A 22,054-nucleotide genomic window follows, 5' to 3' on the forward strand; every position below is an offset into this window, starting at 1 on the left:
CAAATTGTGAAAACCACAAAATAACCCCAGATCATCTTTCTAGAGAACAACTCATTAGGAGTGGCTAAAGGGAAAACTGTGCAAGGATCTCTTCGCAGACCCGAGCTACCACTGGCTAGGTCCCAGTGAAGCTGCAGAGGGGAGCACAAGTCCCTTTTATTATCTTGTGGGCATGGGACCTCTAACATTTACTACCACAAGACTGTAATCATAACACTAAGCTGAGCAACCAACTAATACAGCTCCTACTGGAATATCCCCGTAAATTCTCTTACAGAAGTCTAGGCGAGATATAGTGCCTTCCTTCCTTCCTATAGTGGGCATTCACGTCAGGCCAGATACACTGGAATGATTCTTCAGAAGTGTTGTCCTTCTGCTTACCCAGCAGACAGGGGAATATCCAGTTTGTGGAGGGAGCCCTCTACATCGAGGACTACCCGGACCTTGGAATACAGATCTGTGCCAAATATATTCAAGCAACAAGGGCTAATTTACACTAGCTCCCCCCCTTCAAACAGGGCACATAAACGAGTCTGAGTGGTGAATAGCTGCGTGAATTTCGAAGTTGCTAATGTCGAAACGCTGACAAGCCATGTAGCCGCTGGCACTTCAGAGTGCCCTTATACCCAAAATGTTTTGGATGTTAGCAACTTATTTAGCAATTGAGTTAGTGACCACAACTATGCCAGTGTGACCACAGACTTTATATGGAGACTGGCAAAGCCTTAAATACTAAAACAGTCCTGTTCTTGAGGACTGTAAGTGTCTCTTGTTTAGTAGTTCAGTGACTCCACACTGGATAAATTCCTTACCTTCTGCCTCAGTGAAAACAGAGCCCTGCTACCATAATTAGCTCAGACTAGAGTAGGGGTGGATAATAAAATAAAAAAAAAAGCAGCTGCCCACCAGGGTTAGTCCCTGGCAGGCTGCTGCCACTTTATTTAACTGTGTTTCTGCAGGTATACGGCAATCACAGCTCTTATTGGCTGCAGATGGCTGTTTGTGGCCACTTGTGTATGAATTTGGTACCATCAGGCCCTACGTAGCACTAGTTATCTTCTCAAAGGTCTTTTGGACACATATGCTTCTCAGATGGGTAGCTCCAGCAGTGTGTTTTGTGAACAAGCACCAATTCATTTTATCAGCTGCAAAGTACATTTTTAATCTGAGTATCACAAACTTGCATATCTGTAATGAATAACGTGAGCTTGTACTATGTCACCAGTCACTTGGTACCTTCTTTACTGTCCATTTTAGAATAGGGTCTCCCTGCTCTAAAAGGCTTTGGAGACTCTCGTAATTGGAATTATTATCTCTTGTGCCAAATTTGGCTCAACTTCCTCTGATGTACATCCATAATATTTTGCTAAGGTCAATGAAGTTACTTCAGACTTTTCTAATAGTGTAGCTAGAAGCAGAACTTTATTACACAGAGTACTTATTTGTAGCAGCTGCATGCGCCACACTGCTGTATATTGGGTGCTCAGTGGAAATCAACATACTTTTAAATATTTCAGGATGAATCTGTGTCATGTATTAAATGTGAAATCAGCAGTAATTCATGGCTCTAAAAAAAAGTTTTCCATTTGCATCTAGACCTAACTGTCAGCATTACTCAGTGTGTGGTGAATCAATGAACTAAATCACCCTCCAGCATGATGTAGAATAGAAAAGTCACTCTTTCCCAGAGGAAAAAACCTTCACACAAGTTCAGTGTAACAACTTCCTGCTCTCAGACATTTATATACGGTAAATGTATCTACTACAGACAGAACACAGAGGCTCTGCTCTACAAACAAGACATCTGCATGTTTATGCCTGATCATCTTAATTGCTTTGGTTAATTACCACTTTTCAAAAAGATATGAAAGAGGTACATGCAGAATAAGATGAGACACAAAGGAGCACATCTTATATTCATTCAGATTGGCCTGTAAAGTGATAGGCATCGTATGAGATGCTGCCTAACTGTGGCTGCTCATGATACAAATAGCTCTTCAACCTGGCAAGTGAATTTGATGGAATGCTTAAATCATTCTGCCATTGAGAGATCACAGTGGTTCCGATCTAACAGCAGCAATTAGCAATCTTAATTAGAACTTCTTTAATGAATGTAAGGTAAGAGAAAGTGGATTGAACTGCTATTTCTGTATACTTTTAGCCATGTGAAAGCAATGCCACAGCATCCTGTAACAATTCCTCAAATGTGCCCTAAATGTTCTTCTGTTGGTAAAATGCAAAAATACTGTTTTGTTTTGTTTTTTTTATTTAACTATTAGGGCCCAGGCAGATAGAACAGCACTGGGAGTGGTATCCCCTTTTAAAACTTTTTAAAAAGTACATTTAGTGTCTGGGAAGGTGCAAGTGTTGACCCACCCCAAGGGTGAAGCCTTCTGAATAGGTACAACTGGTACACAATCTTCCCTTTGCTAATAAAACAATGTCCCATAATATGAAGTGAAGTAGCAGCCTCTGGTGAGGTAAATAGAGAATCAAGGGGGCCCAATTTCACTGAACACTTGTCTCTTTTATGTTTTCATTGCAATGAGGAGGAATATGGGGGGTACCTGTCAGATTCAAGTTACTTTTCATTCCTCTTCTTAAGCAAATAAGCATTCTCCCAAATAAACCAACATTTCAGTTCACTCTGAAGAGTTCAGCTGTGGCTTTTAGCTACTGCCTCATGCTGAAATGAGCTGGACCTGCGCCTGTGAAAGCAATGGCTAGGGGTATGGCTAACTGAATAGCTTTGGGGTTTTTTTCTGAATGGCTTTTTGACCAAAATAGAACTCTTTCCAGTTTTCAGTGGAAAACTTTTGACCAAGTGAATTTTTTTCCAGTAAATTTCAGTTTACGGTAAAAAAAATTTTTTAGTAGTTTTTTGAAAACCAGAAAGGGCATGGAATCTGACCTCTTGGAGGTGGGGGCTTGCTTAAAAGAAAAGCTAGAAAATCCTGTGGGGCAAAAATAACGGGCTTTTTTCATGGGCTCTAATATTGTGCCTCTGCTAAACACAATTTCTCTGAGCTTCCCAGAGCACTCCTGGCTGCTGCAAAATGGGAGCAAAGCTTTCACCTTGCCCCCTCCCCCGCCGCCTTTCATCTCCTCAGAGGTGCTGCTAGTACGCTCCCTCGTCTGCTCCCACACAAGTCAGTCCTAACCTGCCCCATCAGATACAATGTATTTTTCTAAAGTTTGTAGTTCTTTAGCGGAATCGTCTCAGTCTCAATGCAACAAGCATACATACAAACATTTGTCCTGCTCCTAATGTTGTGTGGGTAAATATGCACACCTGCTTCTAGTCCAAACATACCCTTAGGTCACATAAATCAACCCTTAGCAGTTCCTGTAGTTGTCTCCCTTGTTCTGCCCTTTGTTCCCTCTGCCTCGGAATTATGTTTACTCTCTTTTTTCTGATCTTGGACTGTTGAAACTCTAAGTCAGACACCAGAATAGACAGAAGAGCTCTGGACCTCTGTGTAAGGTCCTACACACTCTACTGCTTTGGTAAGAGGGAGAAAGTGGAAAGGTGACTATCACAATGATCACTGAGACACTGAACATGAGTCATATCAAATCACCGGCAGAGTCTAACCAATTAAAACCACAGAATACCCAGCTTGGTCCCCCTTTTGTTTTAATATGAATGTTTTCGTATCCTTGACTTTAGTTTGTGCATCAATTGATTCTGTAATCCCCAGGAAGGCGTGAACTGAAAGCAGAGCTGATTGTGAGTTTGATCTGCCTTGGAAAAGGAAATAAGCTTAGAGAGAAGTTACCTTCTTACATGCTGTGACAGAGCTCCCCAAACTGCTTTCTGAGCTGTCTGTGCCGCTGCCTTGGTGCTCTGAGCCTTCATACATCAGTGGGGATTCAAAGTTACTGAAGAAAGAGAACAACAAAAATCCTTCCAATGACTCATCTACATAAACATGTGAAATGATGCCAGAATACAGCTCAATTTAAAGACCTGCATCTTCTCTCAAATTGCACCAACTTCTCTGTGTTTTTTTCCCCTTGGTGATTTATCCTATTTTTCCCATCTTTGGAGGACTATACTATGATGACTGTGAAATAGCAGCCTGCTGCCTTTTAAGGACTAGAATATAGCACTTAACTTGACCTAGTTACATCTGCCTGTCTTTAATAATGTACTAAAATGTGGTGCTAGCTTCTTTTCCTGAGCCATTTTAAAACAGTAAATGACATCCTTTCTATGTTAATTGCGCTTGGCAGACACCAGTATAAAAGAACTCATACCGTACTTCACCCATGCTATTACCTGCCTGGGATTTGAGAAGTGAGTTGAATAATAGTCATTAAAGCAAAAAGAAAACAATGGGGGTGACTGAATTCAAAAGCCCAGGCAGAGCAGCTTTATAATCACAGACTACAACAATGAGAATTGCACATATCCCCTATACTGCATGATGTGTGCATGCTACTGAATTGTATTTATCCTTCATATCTGCTTATTTTTGTGAAGTCATGCAAGTGAAACTTCCAATCAGTCGTTATATATACAGCTGAAAAACTGCAAAACAGTGCTTTTGGATTAGCTTAATTATTTCTCGTGAAAGACTGCTAATTAAATATCAGTAATCAAATTACAGCAATATTCATTCAGTTAAATAAACCTGCACTTCTTTTTAGGCATGACTTCAGAGTTCCTAAAGATCATTCAGCACCCAGTGCTGAGTCCTGCAAACGTTACTCGCCACAGTAAACATTACATCTTGTATTAAGTGACCCATTCCACCTCGTTATGTGTTAGCAGAACTGGCCCTAAATTGTATCTTTGATGTGTTTTCAGGTTACTGCCTGGGGAATTCAGCAGTCTCTGTACTTCCTCAGAGCTGTGCATCCAGCTTCTTGAGAAGCAAACTGAATATTTAACCCACATAAAATATGGAATATCTTCAAAATAGAAAACTTGCTCTACATAAAAAGGCAGTGGCAGCAAACAGGGAGTTTGCCTGGGAGTTTGCCTTGGGAGGAGCCTCATAACGATTGGTCTCTTTCTTACAGTTTTTCTCTTCTGTCCTTCAAGGCAGCACTAAAAACATCAAAGAGAACTCCCTGAGGAAAGGAAAAGTTTGGATAGTGAAAAGACAGTTGTGACCTCCACAGCATGTGCCATGTTTGTCTTTCCCTCGGAGACACGTGGGATTTTGTCTGTACCAAGTGCAAGGTGGAAACCATCTTGGAAGAAAGGATTAGAAGACTTGAATCTCAAATATCAGCCCTCCAGTCCATCAGAGAAGGTGAAGACTTCCTCAACAGAAGGCAGCTTTTAATACTGGAGGCACAGCAGGTTTTGCAGTGACCTCACTGGTTGCTCAGCAAGGAAGAAAACTGGAAGAATGTAACCTCCAGGTGAAGAAAGCCAATTCAAGTATCTCCAATTCCAGTGGAGGTAAGCAACCACTTTCAAGCTCTCTGCATGGATGTTATGGTGGAAAATGCTGTGGGCAGAGACCTCTCAGGGAATGAATCAAAAGACGACCCCACTGACTGGAAGGCATGGGATGTGTAGCCCTAGGGATGAGGGATCTACAACAACCACCCCTAAGAGAAGACAATGGGTGGTGGTGGTTGGGGACTCCCTCCTAAGAGGGGCAGAGTCATCCATCTGCCATCCAGAGCTGGAATCTCGGGAAGTTTGCTGCTTACCAGGAGCTAGAAGCCAGGATGTAACAGAGTCTTCCACAAATCATCAAACCTGCAGATTAGTACCCATTCCTACTTTTCCAGGTAGGAACTAATGACACATCAAAGAAAGACCTTGAGCAGGTCACTGCAGATTATGTAACTCTGGGAAGAAAGATCAAGGAATATGGAGCACAAGTGGTGGTCTTATCCATCCTCCCTGTTGAAGGAAGGGGTCCAGGTAGGGATCATCGAATCATGGACATCAACGCATGGTTGCATAGGTGGTGTTGGAGAGAGGGCTTTGGTTTCTTCAATCATGGGATTCTGTTTTGGGAACGAGGATTGCTAGGAAGAGACGTGGTCCACCTAACCAAGAGAGGGAGGAGCATCTTTGCAGTTAGGCTTGCAAACCTACCACGGAGGGCTTTAAACTAGGTTCATCAAGAGATAGTGACACAAGCCCTGAGGTAAGTGGGGAAGAAGGAGGGTACAACAAAGGAGGAGCCTAGATTCAAAAGGAGAAGATAGTCTAATCAACTAGTTATCTAAGGTGTTTGTACATGAATTCAAGAAGTCTGGGAAGTGAACAGGAAGAATTAGAGGCCCTGGCACAGTCAAAGGAGTATGAGGTGATTTGGAATAATGGAGACTTGGTGGGATGACTCCTATGACTGGAGCACTGCCATGAAAGGACAGGCAAGGGAGAAGAGAAGCAGGAGTGGTGCTGTATGAAAGAGAGCAGCATGATGGCTCAGAGCTTCGTTATATGGAGGGAGAAAAGCCAATTGACAGTCTTTGGGTTAAGCTTAGAGGCTGAAGCAACAGAGATTATGTGATTTGGTGTCTCTTATAGAGCACCAATCAGGTAGATGAGGTAGTTGAGGATTTCTTCAGATACCTAAGAGACATTTCCAGATCTCAGGCCCTGGTTCTCATATGAGACTTTAACCACACAGATGTATGTTGGGAGACCAATACAGCAACACACAGACAAACCATGAAGTTTTTGGAGACTATTGGGGATAACTTCTCGGTACACGTGCTGCAGAAACTGACCAGGGGCTATGTGCAGCTTGATCTGCTGCTCACAAACAGGGAAGAACTAGTAAGAGAAACAGAAGTGGAAGGCAACCTGGGCTGCAGTGATCAGGATATGGTGGATTTCAAGATCCTGACAAAAGGAAGAAAGGTGAGCCGTAAAATACAAACCCTTCATTTCAGAAGACCAGACTTTGACTCCCTCAGAAAACTGATGGGCAGGATCCCCTGGGAAGCTAATATGAAGGGGAAGGGAGTTCAGGAGAACTGGCAGTATTTCAAACAAGCCGTATTTGTCAGCTGCCAGACTACTGCATTACCTAATGCCGTATGGGAAGGAGCTCTGGGATTCTACTTTTCCTGACTCTGCAAAATCTCAATTAAATCAAAAGGTGCAGTCCAATAATATGCCACAAATGGAGGATTTGCTCTATATCACAGGTTAAGGAGTCCTGAGATTGCTTTCTCAAATGAATATTTACATATTGCTGCTGCGCCATAGCAAGTAATATCTAGCCCTAACCAGTGTGAGTAAGCAAGGATAGGGTTAGGGTTAGGATAGGGTTAGGGTTCTTCAAATAGGGACTTGTACTAATTAAGACTTTGAGTGAGGTCCCAGACCCACTTAGTGCAAACGTATCTGAAGCTGATCCATAATTTAATGCAAACTTTTATGTCTAAACATGGTGAACTTAAAAAGCTAACAAAGAAAATTTAAGGCTAATGTAAAACTTTTAATACATGTATTGCATGGAAATACAGTGCAGTAATAGTTACAGTAAAGGCACAAATATTCTTATAAAGTTTGGTTCACTTAACTGATCGCTACACTTGTGATGGGACAGACCAACTACTTAAGGACAGTGAAGCCTAGTGGTAAGCCCACCCCTCGTCACACGGCATTGTCCTTTAATGTGTTTTTTTAAGGCTGTGCTATAGTTAAACACTTAAGAGACTTTTGGAGAGGAAGTGGTACTGGAATAAGTTGTATTTGGGAGAAAGTCAGTTAGGGTGTGTCTACACGGGCACAAATCTTTGAAATAGCCATGTTAATGACCATTTCGAAGATTACTAATGAGGCGCTGAATTGAATATTCTGCGCCTCATTAGCATTAGGACACTTCTGGCTGCGGTGCTTCAAAAGTGCTGCTTTTGAAAGCGTATGACTCGGCACAGCTTCATGAGGGTCCTTTTCGAAAGAACCCGCACCTTTTGAAATCCCCTTATTCCGATCAGTGAGTGGGATAAGGGGATTTCAAAAGGTGCGGGGTCCTTTCAAAAAGGACCCCCGTGGAGCCAGGCCAAGCCGTGCGCTTTTGAAAGCGGCACTTTCAAAGCGCTGAGGCCGGAAGCATCCTAATGCTAATGAGGCGCTGAATATTCAATTCAGTGCCTCATTAGTAATCTTCGAAATATGGCTATTTTGAAGATTTGTGCCCATGTAGACACAGCCTTACCATTTAAGGGACTGGACCAGGAGCCTTGCGTAGGGTACAGGACAAGGCTCCCCTCTCACCCAAGCACTTGGAGATGGGCTGTGAGAAAGGGATTAGTGGGTATGCTGTCTCCTCCCTCAGAGCAGTCATCTGTAGGCCAAGGCTGTCTGCTGAGCCCTCCATGGACTAAATGGGGAGAGAGGCTTTACTTGAAAGAGAAGCTGCTGAGACCTTACAACTGGCATAATTTACAACCCAGCTCCAAGGAGGAGAGCTGGGACTTCCTGTGGGAGAAGGGAATGGCATGGCTGTTTAAAGTAAATCCCAGATCCTGGCTGGGAGCTGGATGATATCTAAACAGGGACAAGAAAGTTGATTGGGCCTTTCACAAGGACTCATTGTCTGCGTATGAACTAGGGTAACCAGCCAAGTGAGTGTCACTCTGTAAAAAAGAAGTAATAAATAAAACCTCAAGAATTGATGCATGTTTTGAAGCAGTGTAGTCTGGGAAATGAACAAGAGGAGATGCTGACTACAATGGTCCTTCTGGGCCACAAGGGGGCTTGAGGAAGGGAAATGCCCCTTGTGACACCACTATTTAATGTTCTCAATTTTCAGCCTTTTTTTCACCTGTATATTCTAGACAAACAGCCTTAAACACTCCCGTATCTATGGTTAACAACTTCCTTGGAATTTAGCAAGGAAAAATTGCGTTATTATAGAGGATTTCTGTGTAACTCTCAAGATGAAGTATGGAATGGATTCTGTTCTTCCACTGGCCTAAAACTGGAATACCCCCATTAAAGTCAGTGGACTAATTCTGGTTTCTCAGTCTGTTAGTTAAATCAGTGAGATTCTGATCTCTATCTCAGGATCAAATAGTGATCCAAGTGTGGCTTTACCCAACCAGCTGGTCCAACAGGGAATGATGGTCCCTATTCTTACACTGGGGATCAAGAACAAGATTTAATTAGGCTGTTTGAAGCTGTATTGCTTCTTCTTATAGGCTATGTGCCATTTTCACAGTCTACAACTAATGTTCAAGTTAACATCTAATCTTCTGTGCAAGAGCATCTGTATGCTCATAATTTTAACTAAGTACAGCTTAACACTAGAGGGAGTTCATGCATTGATGATAAATTATCTTATGTATGTTGTTCTAGATACCATCCGGCATATTGCGGTGGGTTAACATGAGGAGTTTAAAAATCAATCAACATGACCTCAAGCCAAAGAGATTACTGGACTTGATGTTCTATTTCGCCATTTGTAAAATGTATAGATGGACAACTAGCCCAGCTGTTACCTTTGACTCACGAACAAATTTGTTCCCTTTGAATATATGATCAGGTCATAGATGTATATAAAGTATCACAGGGGTAACTGTGTTAGTCAGTATCTGCAAAAACAACAAGTAGTCCTGTGGCACTTTAATAGACAGATATTTTGAAGTCTAAGCTTTTATGGGCAAAGACCTGCTTTGTCATGTGCAATGTTGTACGTATGTCGTACACACAACACCAGTCTCTTCAACCACAGAAGGCAAAAGATCTCCAACATTTTGCAAAAGAAGACAGGTTTAAAGTGGAGGGGGCGGGGAAACCAAAGGCTTGCTAGGGCTGGATAAAAGGCTATAGAATGCTCTCTGTGTTGCACATTATATCAAATAGAACCAGCTAGTTGATGGACTGAAGTTCAGTGACTTGCAGTGCTTGCTGTTGAGGCCTCAGGAGACTGGTAAGCGCTAAATTTGAATGTCAGACAGAAGCTTTTAGCTGTGAATCTTGTTAGATTGGTCACTTGGTGTATACGGGACAACACAGTAGGGCTTTTAGAAACCCCTGACAATGTGCTTGGTTGTACTTGAGAATGAGCGTGAGTCTGGAAGTGTTGACAAATCCATGTTCTTGGTCTCCAGAGGTACTGGAGCTGAACACTCACTCCTACGGTGCATATGGCATGCAGCTTGTTTCTTAGGTTTTGTGTTTGGCCCTACTAACTTCATGATCCAGTCTGGTGAATTTCATGGTGGTAAGATTATTAAAATGGAAAACTTCATTATTTCAGATATTTAAATTATGAAATTTCATGGTATTATAACTGTAGGTGTCCAGCCCCAAAAGGCTGTTGGTGTTTGTAAGATTACTTTGTGTGAGAGGGTTATCCCAGTAACGTCACCCTGACTTCTGCACTACTACTGGCAGCTGGGCTGCTTTCAGAGGTGGGCTCCCCGACAGCAGTGGTTGCTGGCCAGAAGTCTAGCTCTGAAGGAAGTAGTGTAGAAGTAAAAATGGCATGGTAGGGTATTGTCACCCTTAGTCCTGCATTGCTGCCTTCTGGCCCACAGCAGTACTATGCTCCCCAATAATAATTTTGCTACTCCATCCCATTCCTGTGGCCACTTTTGGGTCAGAAGTCCCAGTCTGAGAAATGCTGAACACTGAATAGTGTAGGGTAAAAATACCCAAGACCAGCTTTCACGATTTGAGGCATTTTTTATGGCCATAAATTTGGTAGATCCTTAGGCATAAATAATTACTGAATAGCTCATCTGGGTTAGTTATTTTCTGGAAAGGGAAATTGACTTATTTAAAGGGTAGCTGTCATGTTTGATCACAACAAGATGACCTCGGGGAAAATTTCACAGGATGACTTCAGTAAGCTAGCTGATCGTTTTGCTTAAGGAGAAAAATGACATACTAAAAATGTAGTCAAAACTTCAAAGAACTCAGTTTGTGCTGAAACCTCTGCCTCTGTTTCATGAGGTTTACAAATCTTTATCTCCAGATGGGGTCAGATGGAAGGTAGCAACACCACCTCTATAAAGTCGCCTCCAAATTCAGATCCTCCTTTGGTTCGGCTTTCAATTCTTCAGGCCACCTTGTGAGCTTTCCCTCCCAATACACATCTGATGTCTTGAGCGGATGGCTGATGCCCTCCTCAGGCTCTCCCACCCTCATTCTGTGGCAAAGCCAGCAAGACAGACCTAAGCCTTTCTTGGGGAAAATCTTCTGTGCTGCGTGTAGCTTGCCTGCCCTTCTTGCTTCAGCAGAAGGACCTAAAAAGTTCTGCTGCAGTACCCCAGTTGGCCTTTCTGTTCCATTCCCATTCTCAAAGCATGCTCATCAGTGTGCCCCTGTGGTTTAATCTGAAGACCTAAGGTTGTGAACTAGGGCCTTTTTCCACTGTCTCATGGGATGAGCCGGGTCATTATGCTCACATCCTAGCTCTGACTTTGCATTATTTTTCTCCTTCTGCACTGAAGTCCTATATCCAAGAGGAGATGCCTGAGAGCTGGCCTGCTGGGGAAACAGGAGGCAGCCATGTCTCATCATTAAGGGTAGCTGGTAGGAACAGTGCTGTGCTGGAAAGCTGTCTGGGGTCAGAAGCTGGAGAAGGAACCTGGGAAAGGCTGTGTGAGGAAGAAGCCAGGAGAGGCACAAGAGCAGCAGGCACGGTAGAATGCAGAGCACTGTTTGTGGGTTTAATAGACAGCTGGACACATCTTAAGGTTTCAATCCTGGTATCTTGCCCAAAATGGGAGCATGGTCCATTTTAAGAGCCCCGTAGAGAGGTGGCGCAAGAGGGCTGAAGAGAGAGTATTGAATTCAAGAAAGGGCTAAAAGTTGCGTTTTGTTTGGACGCTTGCAGTTTTGTCAACCCCAAGCATTCAAAAATCATAGGTTTGGCTTGAGTGGTGAGGCTCAGATGCAATGTTAGGATTCATTTTACTTGTTGTCTGCTTTGACCCTGTGGGAAACACTTTTGACCTTTTCCAAGCTTTTGTTCTCTGCAAACACGAGGGCTAGAAATTTGTTGAATGAATCCTGAGATTCTGAAGGTACTACAAGAATCCAGAAACTGGAGTTGGAGGGGGAAAATGCCAATTATCAAGCTGACATCAGCGTTGCTTTCCGTTGGCAGGAAGGGACTCCTACCAGCAAACAAGTCTGCTAACCAGACTGCAAAACTGAAGCAGCATTTGTAACTTGATGCCTCCTAGAGCAACCTGTTGCTGCTACACACTTGGATTTAGGGCCCTTTTGGTCTTGTATGACATACTCCAGTCTGTGCAGGTTGTAATTGCTCTGCTGCATAGTCTCATTCTGGGAATTCTGATGGTAGGAAATATGCTTACTGCTTCCAGAACTGAAGCTGCAGTGCAACGTTAAAATGGAATAGGTATCTTGGGTCCTGTTGTAAAAGTGAGGAGGAGGGTATGTCAACCACTTTCCTGCTGAAAGAGCTTCCTTTGGTTTTGAGGCTGGTGAAACTGCCTTTGTTGCAAGCCACCCTTGAAAACAGAGATAGCAGACTAGACCAAAGACAGTAGATGTGAGAAGAGGCATGTTACGGGCTCCTGCCCTCTCTGCAAGACACAAGGAGTGTGTCAGGTGTTGCCTGTCTGACACAAAACTTCGACTTATTATTGTGAGGGCTTGTCTACACTAGCTCCCTACTTCAAAGGGAGGATAGTAAGTAGGGTGTCAGGAATTTATTAATGAAGTGCTGCGGTGCATAGGCAGCACTTCATTAAGCAAATTTCCCCCCCCCACCCCCGTGGCAATTTCGAAGTGTTAAACTTCGAAGTGCTGGCTCACGTCTAGCCATGGCTAACCTGCCAGTACTTCGAAGTGCCGGGGCAACTTCAAAGTTCCTTTACTCCTCAAAATTTCAAACTTTAACACTTCATTAAGCAAATTCCTCCCCACCTTGCAGCAACTCTGAAGTGCTGCATATGCACTGCAGCACTTCATTAATAAACTCCCAACACCCTATGTACCATGTTCCCTTCGAAGTAGGGAGCTAGTGTAGACAAGCCCTGAATTTTGCTGTTATAAACACCATAATGTTCCTACTGAGAAGGCAAGTAAAAACATCACAAGTTACTAGTTACATCCATGGGAGCACAGGGAGTAACTCTGGGGAACAAAGTGCTAGCCACAATAAAACATATTCCTTTTTAAAATAACGGGCCAAAATGTGAAATGTTTTGCTTCTATTTTGCTGTATTGAATGTCAAAAATAGTGACCTACATGACTCAAGGCTTAATCAAAAAACACATCTGCTCCTAAAAATAACTGTCTTCCTTGCAGATCTGGCAGATGGTGCTACACATCACACCAGAAGAGGTAATTTAAAGAATTCCCCAGGTTATTGCTAAGAAAATTAATCTTATGAAACGGTATCCACAAACTTCAATTTCTACCATCTTGAGCTTCCAAAAAATCACTGATGTTCAGTAATTGTTCCTATTTAAGGAACATGTTCAATAAATACTAAGTGCCCATTACAGTTCTTTATTGCACTAATCCTATTAAAGCCTACTGCTTTTCATCTTTTCATTATGATCCTTAATCTCAGCACTTTGAACATACAAAAATGCTGATCCATGAAAGACGATAATCTTGGTTAAAGTAAGAGAACCGAACAAATACAGTTATTTTAGTGCAATTAAATCCCAGCTATGGCATACAATATGCCTAATGCTTTGTTGATGAGAAAATGGAAACTAGCAAAAATGGATAGTGGAAGACTGTTGACTTAGAATTTCAGGTCAAGTAATTGTACCACAGTGGAGGGCCAACAGCCTGAAACTTCTGAGATCCATCTATCATAGTTTAGATAGTGTTTTGCAAGAATTCAAAATGAACTTGACAGATTGGAGAAATGATCTGAAACAATAAGAAATTCAATATGGAAAGAAGCAAAGTACTAATACAAACTAAGAAATAAGTGGATTGGAAGGAGTTCTGTATTTGGGATTTACAGTGGATCACAAATTGAATAAATCAACTTTGTAATACTGCAGCAGAAAACATGGTTATCTTAATGAGCTGAATTGGCAGGAGTGTTGTAAGCAAGACACAAGAATTAACTCTTATTGGCACTTGGTAGTATGGAAGAACTTGGCTGATGTATTGTGTCCAGTTTTAGGCACCACACTTCAAAATAAAAGGGGACCTTTGGGCTTTCTCCAATTGGTGACCAACAAAAATTAAGAAAGATCTAGGAAACATGAGCTACAAGACTTTTTTTTTTTTTTTCCCTAAGAAGAATTTGGCTTGTTCAGTCTGGAGAAGAGAAGACTAAAGGAGGACAGGACAGCAGTCTTGAAGAATTCAAAAACTGTTGTAGAGAGAAGGTTGAAGAACAGTTGTCCTAGCCTCAATGGCTAAGAAGATGAAGTAATTGGCACTAAGGGCAGCCAGGAAAATTTTAAGTTGTACATTAGGGAAAAACTGACTAATTCAAAGGATAGGTAAGCATTGGAACAAACTACCTAGGAAGGCTGTGGAATCTGTCCTTGGTGGTTTTAAGAACAGGTTAGACAAACACCTGTGAAAGGTAGTCAAAATAATATATAGCTCTGCCTCAGTGTAGGGGACTGGCCTTGATGACCTATTAAGGTCCCCTCCAATCCTACATTTCTGATTTCTGCACTTAATCCAAAATTCATCAAAATGCTGGAAGCTTTTGTTCACTGTTTTACTCATCATTTCACTTCTCCTAACAGAAACTTTCTGTGAACCTCGCCTCCTGACCAGTTCTCCCTTTCTTTTCCCTTCTGATGCTGTTTGCTGCACATGTTCTGCGGTTTCAGCTTGTTTTCTAGTCCATGTTGGGTAAGTCTTCAAAATCTCACTACTTCTCCTGGGCAAGGTAGGAAGAACCTGAGCTAGTACTATCTAAGGTAGAGATGGAGGCCATCACCAACTATGACTTCCAGACCTGTTCAAACCCTTACAGGTTCATCCTCTCTAGTCTGGCAATATCCGTGGTCCAACAGGCTACCGGCTTTTTCTAGACTAGAGAGCCGTGGACACTGGGAGCTGGGGCTGGCCAAGAGTCTGGCAGGAACGGGATCAGCAGCCAGGAGCACAGCCAAGACAAGAGCAGAGTGGCCAATGTCTGGCCCTGAGGGTCACAGCGCCTGGAGGCCAGCAGCAGAGGGGCTGGCACTGACCTCCCTTGGTCCAGCAACCTCCCTGGTTCAGGACCAGTCAGGTGCCATGGATGCCAAACCATGGATGTCCAACTTGCACTTGAATGTGGCAGAGTAGTCAGAGACAAAGGCATTATTATAAATTGGAGTGCTATTTTCCTCAATACATGCAACAGTTGAAGATAACTTAATGTTTAATTTCAGACCCCCTCCCACTCTCTGTGCCCTTAATCGATGTGCACCTATTGCTACTTGGAACTTGGAGAGTAATTCAAGCTCAAATATCCCAACATGACATTATGAACAGATCAAGTTTATTTAACTTAAATCCATTACTAGGTCTGCTAGTATTCACCTAAGCCCAGGTTCAGTTTATCCTTCTGACTTCATTTTCAGGTTCCAGCTTTCAAATTATACTAATCTTACTTTTCACTTTGAATTCAGAAGGATCCCAAAGCATCTTAGAAACTCCCCTACACATTTTAAATAGACATCAATACATCCACCATCTTCTAGGATACAAAAGAGTAGCTGTTCACTTGAATATAGCATCTCTTGTCAACTGTTTTTACAGGAAGTGAAAGAGCACTCTTAGCAAAACTGCAGGGAGATTGTAAAGAAGCGTAATACAATTATAAACTGGACTTTAGCTGTGACAGCAATGTTAATGCACCTACATTTATAGAGAATACTACCAGAGACTATAAGAGAGATAAGTAGCCAGGCAAGGAGACACAAAACTTGGGGATGGATATGCGCCTGCTCAAGTGGTGTGAACAGGAGGGTTTTGACTTCCTCATCCAGCAAGAGGTAGGAGACAGACCAGTCGAGAGTCTCTTGTTAAAGATACAAAGCTCTTAAAAATGAGGGGTGATGTCATGGCGATTTACTATAGACTACCAAATCAGGAAGAGGAGGTAGATAAGGCAGTTCTAGAAGAAATAACAGAAACATGTAACCCACAAGAGCTGCTACTAAAGGGTAACTTCCAACTGCCTAGACATCTGTTGGAAAAGCAGTACGCCAACAAAAATTCCAATAAGTTTTTGGAATGTATTAGGTGAAACTTTTGTTCCAAAAAGGGGAGGAAGTAATGATGGACATCCATTTTAGACCTGACTCTGACTAACCAGGAAGATTTGGTAGTGAATCTGAAGGTGGAAGGCAATTTTGTATTTAAAGTGATCATGAAGTGATAGATTCAAAGAGAAGGCAAGAGCAGCAGAATACAGACAATGGTCTTTAGACAGGCTGACTTTACTTACCAGCTGCCTGAGTTTAAGGTCCTCTGGGAAGGAACTCTAAGGGAAAATGGAGAGTTGGCAGTTTGTCAAGACTACACTAAAGGCACAACAAACTATGCTGATATGGGAGAAAGTTTAGAAGAATAGTGAGAGGCCAATATGGCTCTTCAATAACCTGGAAATCAAAAAAAATGAAGCCTACAAAAAGTGGAACATGAATAAATTGCTAGGGAGGAGTAAAAAAAAACTGTAAGAGCCAACTCAGGCTGACACATCTAGGAAGAGACATAAAAGGTAATCGGAGGAGATTCTTTCTATAAAGGACCAGGAGAAAGGAGGACAGTGTAGATCTACTATTTAGCAGAGAAAAAGATCTAATAATTGATGTCTGAAAGTGGAGTTGTTTTAATGCATATTTTGCTTCAGTCTTCACTTAAAAATGTTAATGGTGACATACCCAACACAGCAAATATGAATAATGGGAAAGAAACACAAGTGAAAATGGGCAGGGGAGCAAGTTAAAGAATATTTATTTAAGTTACATATATTCACATCAAGAGGTCCTAATAAAATTCACCCTCTGGTACTTAAGGAAGTAGCTGTGAAACAATCTAAGAAACATTAGCAATTATCTTTAGGACCTTACTTTTCCTCCATGAGGTTCTCAGAGGAATGGAGAAGAGCAACCATAGTAATTGCCTTTTAAAAAAAAAAAGGAACAAGGAGGTCTTATGGCATTATAGACTAATCAGTTTACCTTTTGATACCTGAAAAGATACTGGACAAATGATTAAGCAATCTACTTGTAATCACCTAGAGGATAATAAAATTAAGAAGAACATCCCCCATAAATTTGTGGTGATACAGCATCCTTTAGTAGTAATTCTAATTTTATTTTCTTTGGCTCTGATTGTAACTAGACTCAAGGTGCACAAGGGCTTAAGCCATTTGAGATCCCTTGATTAGGAGCAGACCATAATCTTTATCCTTTTCATTCTCACTAAGGACAGAGACTGTTCCATGCTAGTGTCTTTTCGGATATGTGACGGACCCCTGCATTCTCTATGGAAAATGAGTTATAAATATAAGATGCTTTGGACAAAATGTTTTGCAACCTATCTTTTCAAATGGTATAATCTGATGGATCTGTAAATCCTATTTATGTACACATATCACTTTTGTAGTTGAAGTGATAAGTATTGTCTACATATTTGTGTTCCAAATATCTGTCTCTGAAGACCTCAGCAGGTGTGACTTCCTCACTGTGAGAGTGTGGCTTGTGAGGGGTAGTCGTACTTAGCTAACAAAAGCCTTTTATGGGTGTCAATCCACATCTGAAGAACTTTGCTGTTATTTGGACCAGTGAGGAGGCAATGGCTGATTGCCTAAAAAGGACAGACAGGTGAAGTCACTCATGACAGTCCCCATCGTGGAGAATGCTTTTATAAAAGAGAAAAACGGAATTCCTTCCACATGGGAACAGTATAAAGAGGACCCCGGGGTTCCTCCAACTTTTGTCTTCAGCCTGCCTTGGCAATTGGCTGTCACACCCTAAGGAGAACCTAAGTGCTCTTCCGTTTATGGGAGACCCAAGTCAGGGTAATGTCATTCCTAAAAGGAAGATCTGACTTGATTTAAAGGCAGATGTGTAAGGTAAGAACTCACAAAAGTATACAGATTCTTGGGGGGGAATGGAATTAGCTGGATGTTTTTTCTTTTGCTTGATTTGGAAACTCACTTTAATCTGCCTGTTTTCTTAGAACCACTTAAATCCTACTGTTTTGTTTAATAATTTTGTTTATAATCAATCCCAGTGTAAATTACCTGGGGAGGGATCCACTGTGCATAACTTCCTTTCATTAAGGGGACTTACTTAATGACCTCTTCCTGTGCAAATCTTTTTGCTCAGAGAGAGAGAGACTGATTTATGTGGGGGGTTGATGTCCTGGGTGCTGTACCCCAGAGCTGCATCCACCCAGAACTGTAGTTAAACAGTGTCTGCATTGCTCTGCGGGAGAGCAGTAACCCTAGCTCTGTGCCATGGCTGGAGGAGACCAGAGGATGTGGCTCAGCAGGACAGGGTAGTGGGGAGCCGCAGACAGCAAGAATGTGGGTGTCAGTGGCATGCTCAGCACACCAGGGAACATCTCAAGGGGTCTTCTGTGACTGCACCCTGTCACAGGATAGATGTGCAAACCTAATGAAGTATTTTGCTAGTCTTTAAAGTGCTACTTGACTGCTTTTTGTTTTGATAGTGTATAGACTAGCACGGCTTCCTCTCTGTCACCATGTGCAAATGAGTGCATGTTGCCCACCTAAAGAGATGTAACAATGGGTGAATTCCCACTGCGCACCTGGAAGCTCCAAAAAGCAACATTTCCTGTTCTTTCAGTGAGCGGGGGCAGCTTCATAATGCAGGGTCACAGTAGAGACTCCTGGCTTTGTTCCAGTGGCTTATTTGCAACTTCAGAATATTCATACTTACATTACCACGTTTCATTACAAAAGTGTGACGTACAAGAATTAAATAGGATCCCATGGGGGCTACTGAGAGAGGAATAAACAAGCTGTTGCCATTATTAACAGTCAGCCAAAATGCATTGCTAAGAGCAATCCTTCACCCTCTAACATCTCTTTTCTACACTGAATTCAATATGCACAATGGCCCCAAATAGGTGTTTTTGAATGAGCCCAAACACATCAGTCTCTTGTGCTAGAAGCATCATTTAAGCTTCAGGTCTCCGGCAATCGGTTGCTAACTATCAAAATGATCTCGGTATCAAAATATACAAAGAGGTGTAATTACCTAAATGCCTTTAAGAGACTTTCTTCTTGCTTTGCTAGAATTTCCAATAAACATTACCTAAGAACTTTGTCATTTGTAAAAAGCTTTCAGCATCCAAGGCAGAGACCGCACAGTTTAGGGGTAGATAGTCATAGCTGTTGCTCAACCACCCCAGGAAGCAAGGCCCTACTTCACTTCAATCTAAGCAGAAGGGACTGGAGATCTAGGTGTTTTTTTGACTAGGTCTTTTTTAAAAACAAGAAACAGACTATTTCTGCTCCTCGGTATTGCTAGTGTCTGCTGAATTTTGTGCCCCTTTTTAAAATTTAACTTGTATGTAAAAGGGTCAATATAGTCATTGTACACCCACAACTTTAGACTTGATGCTTTTAAAATCGCTCTTCTAAATGCTCAATTCATTTTGATCAGTTTCAGCTAGACCACAAATGATTAGTCAAATGATCCATAAAGACCTGGAACAAATGTGATTATTTTTATGGATGTGGGACCTGTGTATAATGCAATGGGACAATATCTAGGTCTGAACCTGTACAGTGCTTAGGGCCTTGTGAAAGCTATGCAGCTCCCTCCACTCCTACTGATTTGTGCTGGGAATTAGGGGTGCTGACCACCTCCTCTCAATGTAGCGTGTGGGCAGAGAGACTCTAGAAAGTAAAAAATGTATTGTTACTTTTATGCCAAGCATCAGCGGGATAATCGTGTTCGTCTGTATCCACAAAAACAAGGAAAGTCCTGTGGTACCTTTTACATTAGCAGATATTTTGGAGCATAAGCTTTCGTGGGCAAAGACCTGCTTCGTCAGATGCAATGTAGTCTGGAATATCCACTACACCGCATCTGATGAAGCAGGTCTTTGCCCACTCAAGCTTATGCTCCAAAATATATTTTGGTCTAAAAAGTGCCACAGGACTACTCGTAGTTTTATGATGTTCCTTTAGAAAAACCTAGTTTCCTTAAGCACCTGCTTCATTTTAAGATCTCACATACCATCATTCTTCTGGGGTGCATATTTTGATATTTTGCAGAAAATTTGCATTTCAAATGCTAGATATAGAAATGCCAGGCATTGAGCTAGATGTCACAAAGAGAGAGAGAGAGAGAGAGAGAGAGAGAGAGGGCAAACTAACCTACAGGAATTTTAACTATAAAAGGACCTTTGCTACCTAAATGTAAGTATTCTAGTAATCTCAGGCCCACCTTTTGGCTTTCCAAGTTCTTCAAATGCAATTATTCTTTTCAAAATCAGAAATTTTATTGTTGGCATTTAATAATGATCAAACTTATTTGTAAACAGTGTTTTAAATCTTGGCCAACACCCCAATGAACAGCAAGATGCACTAAAATTTTCGTGCTATATTCTTGGAAATCCTTTTATTTTGTCATGGTTCCTAAAATAAGGACAACCAGGTTTACATTCATAGGTCCTGATTCTGATAGCCTGACAGCTGCTTCTGGCTTTTACGTGAGGTTAGCTCAGTGTAAAATTAATTGATGTGAAACCAGAATCAGTCATTACCAGGAAGCTGCTTTGTTTTGAGCACTTCTGTCTCACCAGGGCTACCTCTGAGAGACGGGAGAGTTAAAAGTAGTGAGGTAGCCTTAGATGGATGATGCAGACTTATAAATCTAAGACCTGATTCTGCAAACACTTAGTTACATGTTTAACCTTACCCACATGAGAAGCTCAATTGAAATGAGAAGGGCTACACACACAAATAAAATTTAAGCATGTGCACAAGTGTTTGTCAGATCTGGACCTATATCCTCCACTTCCTATAATAAAACATCACACACAGCACAGTATTGATACAAAATGGGGGTCTGGACTCATTAAATAAAATAGCCATAGGAAAGCAAACATGGAAAATGTACCAATGAAAATAATTAATATATAGTTATAAGCAAAACTTGATGGTAGAAATTCTAACTCCAACTTCACAATTACTGCTGCTAGAGCTATGAAGGGCAGACAAGAGAGCAGTGCCTACTAATGATTTGTTGAGCAGTCACTCCTGACTTTTCCAAATTTGTCTTAAATTCTGATTCTTGTGCCCCTGAATGTGTCAGGCATGGCAAAGCATATGGAAAATGGCAAATATTCTAGCCCTTTTTTGGTTAACATTTTTGAAATCTGTTCTTTGGGGCTAACTTGAAAGACTCCCCATCCTCTTGCCTATGTAGACTGTAGGTGCTTCTTTTTATGCATAATGCCTTGCACAGTCTGTCATTTGATTTTTAGCTGGGGCAATCATGTAAGACTGTTTATAATAGCTGACGTACGTGGGCCTGTTCCTAGAGTTGCTGAACATCCAAATACCTCCGATCTTGTCTTCAGTGAGTCTGGAGTCAGCAAGACTTCTGTTTGTATTATAGATGCATAAGGACTTGAGCATCTGGACCAGTGTTCCCTCTATTTTTTCCATCCATGGATGGAACAGATTTTTATGTGCATCACCAATAGAAACACAGGCTGCCCACAATCAGCTGGGCGGCACCCAAATCTCTCCTTGACAGGCACTCAAGCACTCAGTTTACAGGGAAAGCTGATCTGGAGTAACCATGACTTCTCCTCCTCGGAGATGTGTAATCTAGGTTTACTTCCCTAAAATAATTTTTACCTGGAGTGCCAAGTCCATTTTCTCAGGAGGTCTCTGCTCTTCTTCCTCTGACCTATATTGTGCACATCCTCTGAAACTGACTACAGCTGCCCCCTCTGATAAAATGAGTTCAGATGACCAGTTGTTTAGAACTTATCAGGCTTTAATTTTGCTGGATTTTATGCAAGATCTCTTCTTCCCTTCCAGAAATAGGTACTAGCCTTGGCAAAATCTAAGTATGAAGACATCTCTCTCAAGCTTATTGAGATTTCATTCACAACCTTTGGTAGCATTGAGGTCCCTAGCTTACAGGTCACCTTGTGAGATGGTCTTG

At 41.8% G+C, this 22,054-nt stretch overlaps 1 protein-coding gene across 1 annotated transcript in view; it reads right to left on the reverse strand.

Moving 5' to 3' along the window:
* SPHKAP (SPHK1 interactor, AKAP domain containing) overlaps positions 1 to 22,054 on the reverse strand; it is a 98,360-nt gene that overhangs the window by 66,965 nt on the left and 9,341 nt on the right. The window contains exon 2 of the mRNA XM_075004187.1: positions 3,780 to 3,882. Within this exon, the coding sequence (XP_074860288.1) occupies positions 3,780 to 3,882 (103 nt within the window). The remainder of the gene's footprint in view (positions 1 to 3,779; positions 3,883 to 22,054) is intronic.

This window comes from Carettochelys insculpta, chromosome 10 (assembly GCF_033958435.1).
Source record: "Carettochelys insculpta isolate YL-2023 chromosome 10, ASM3395843v1, whole genome shotgun sequence".
Taxonomy (NCBI): Eukaryota; Metazoa; Chordata; order Testudines; family Carettochelyidae; genus Carettochelys; species Carettochelys insculpta.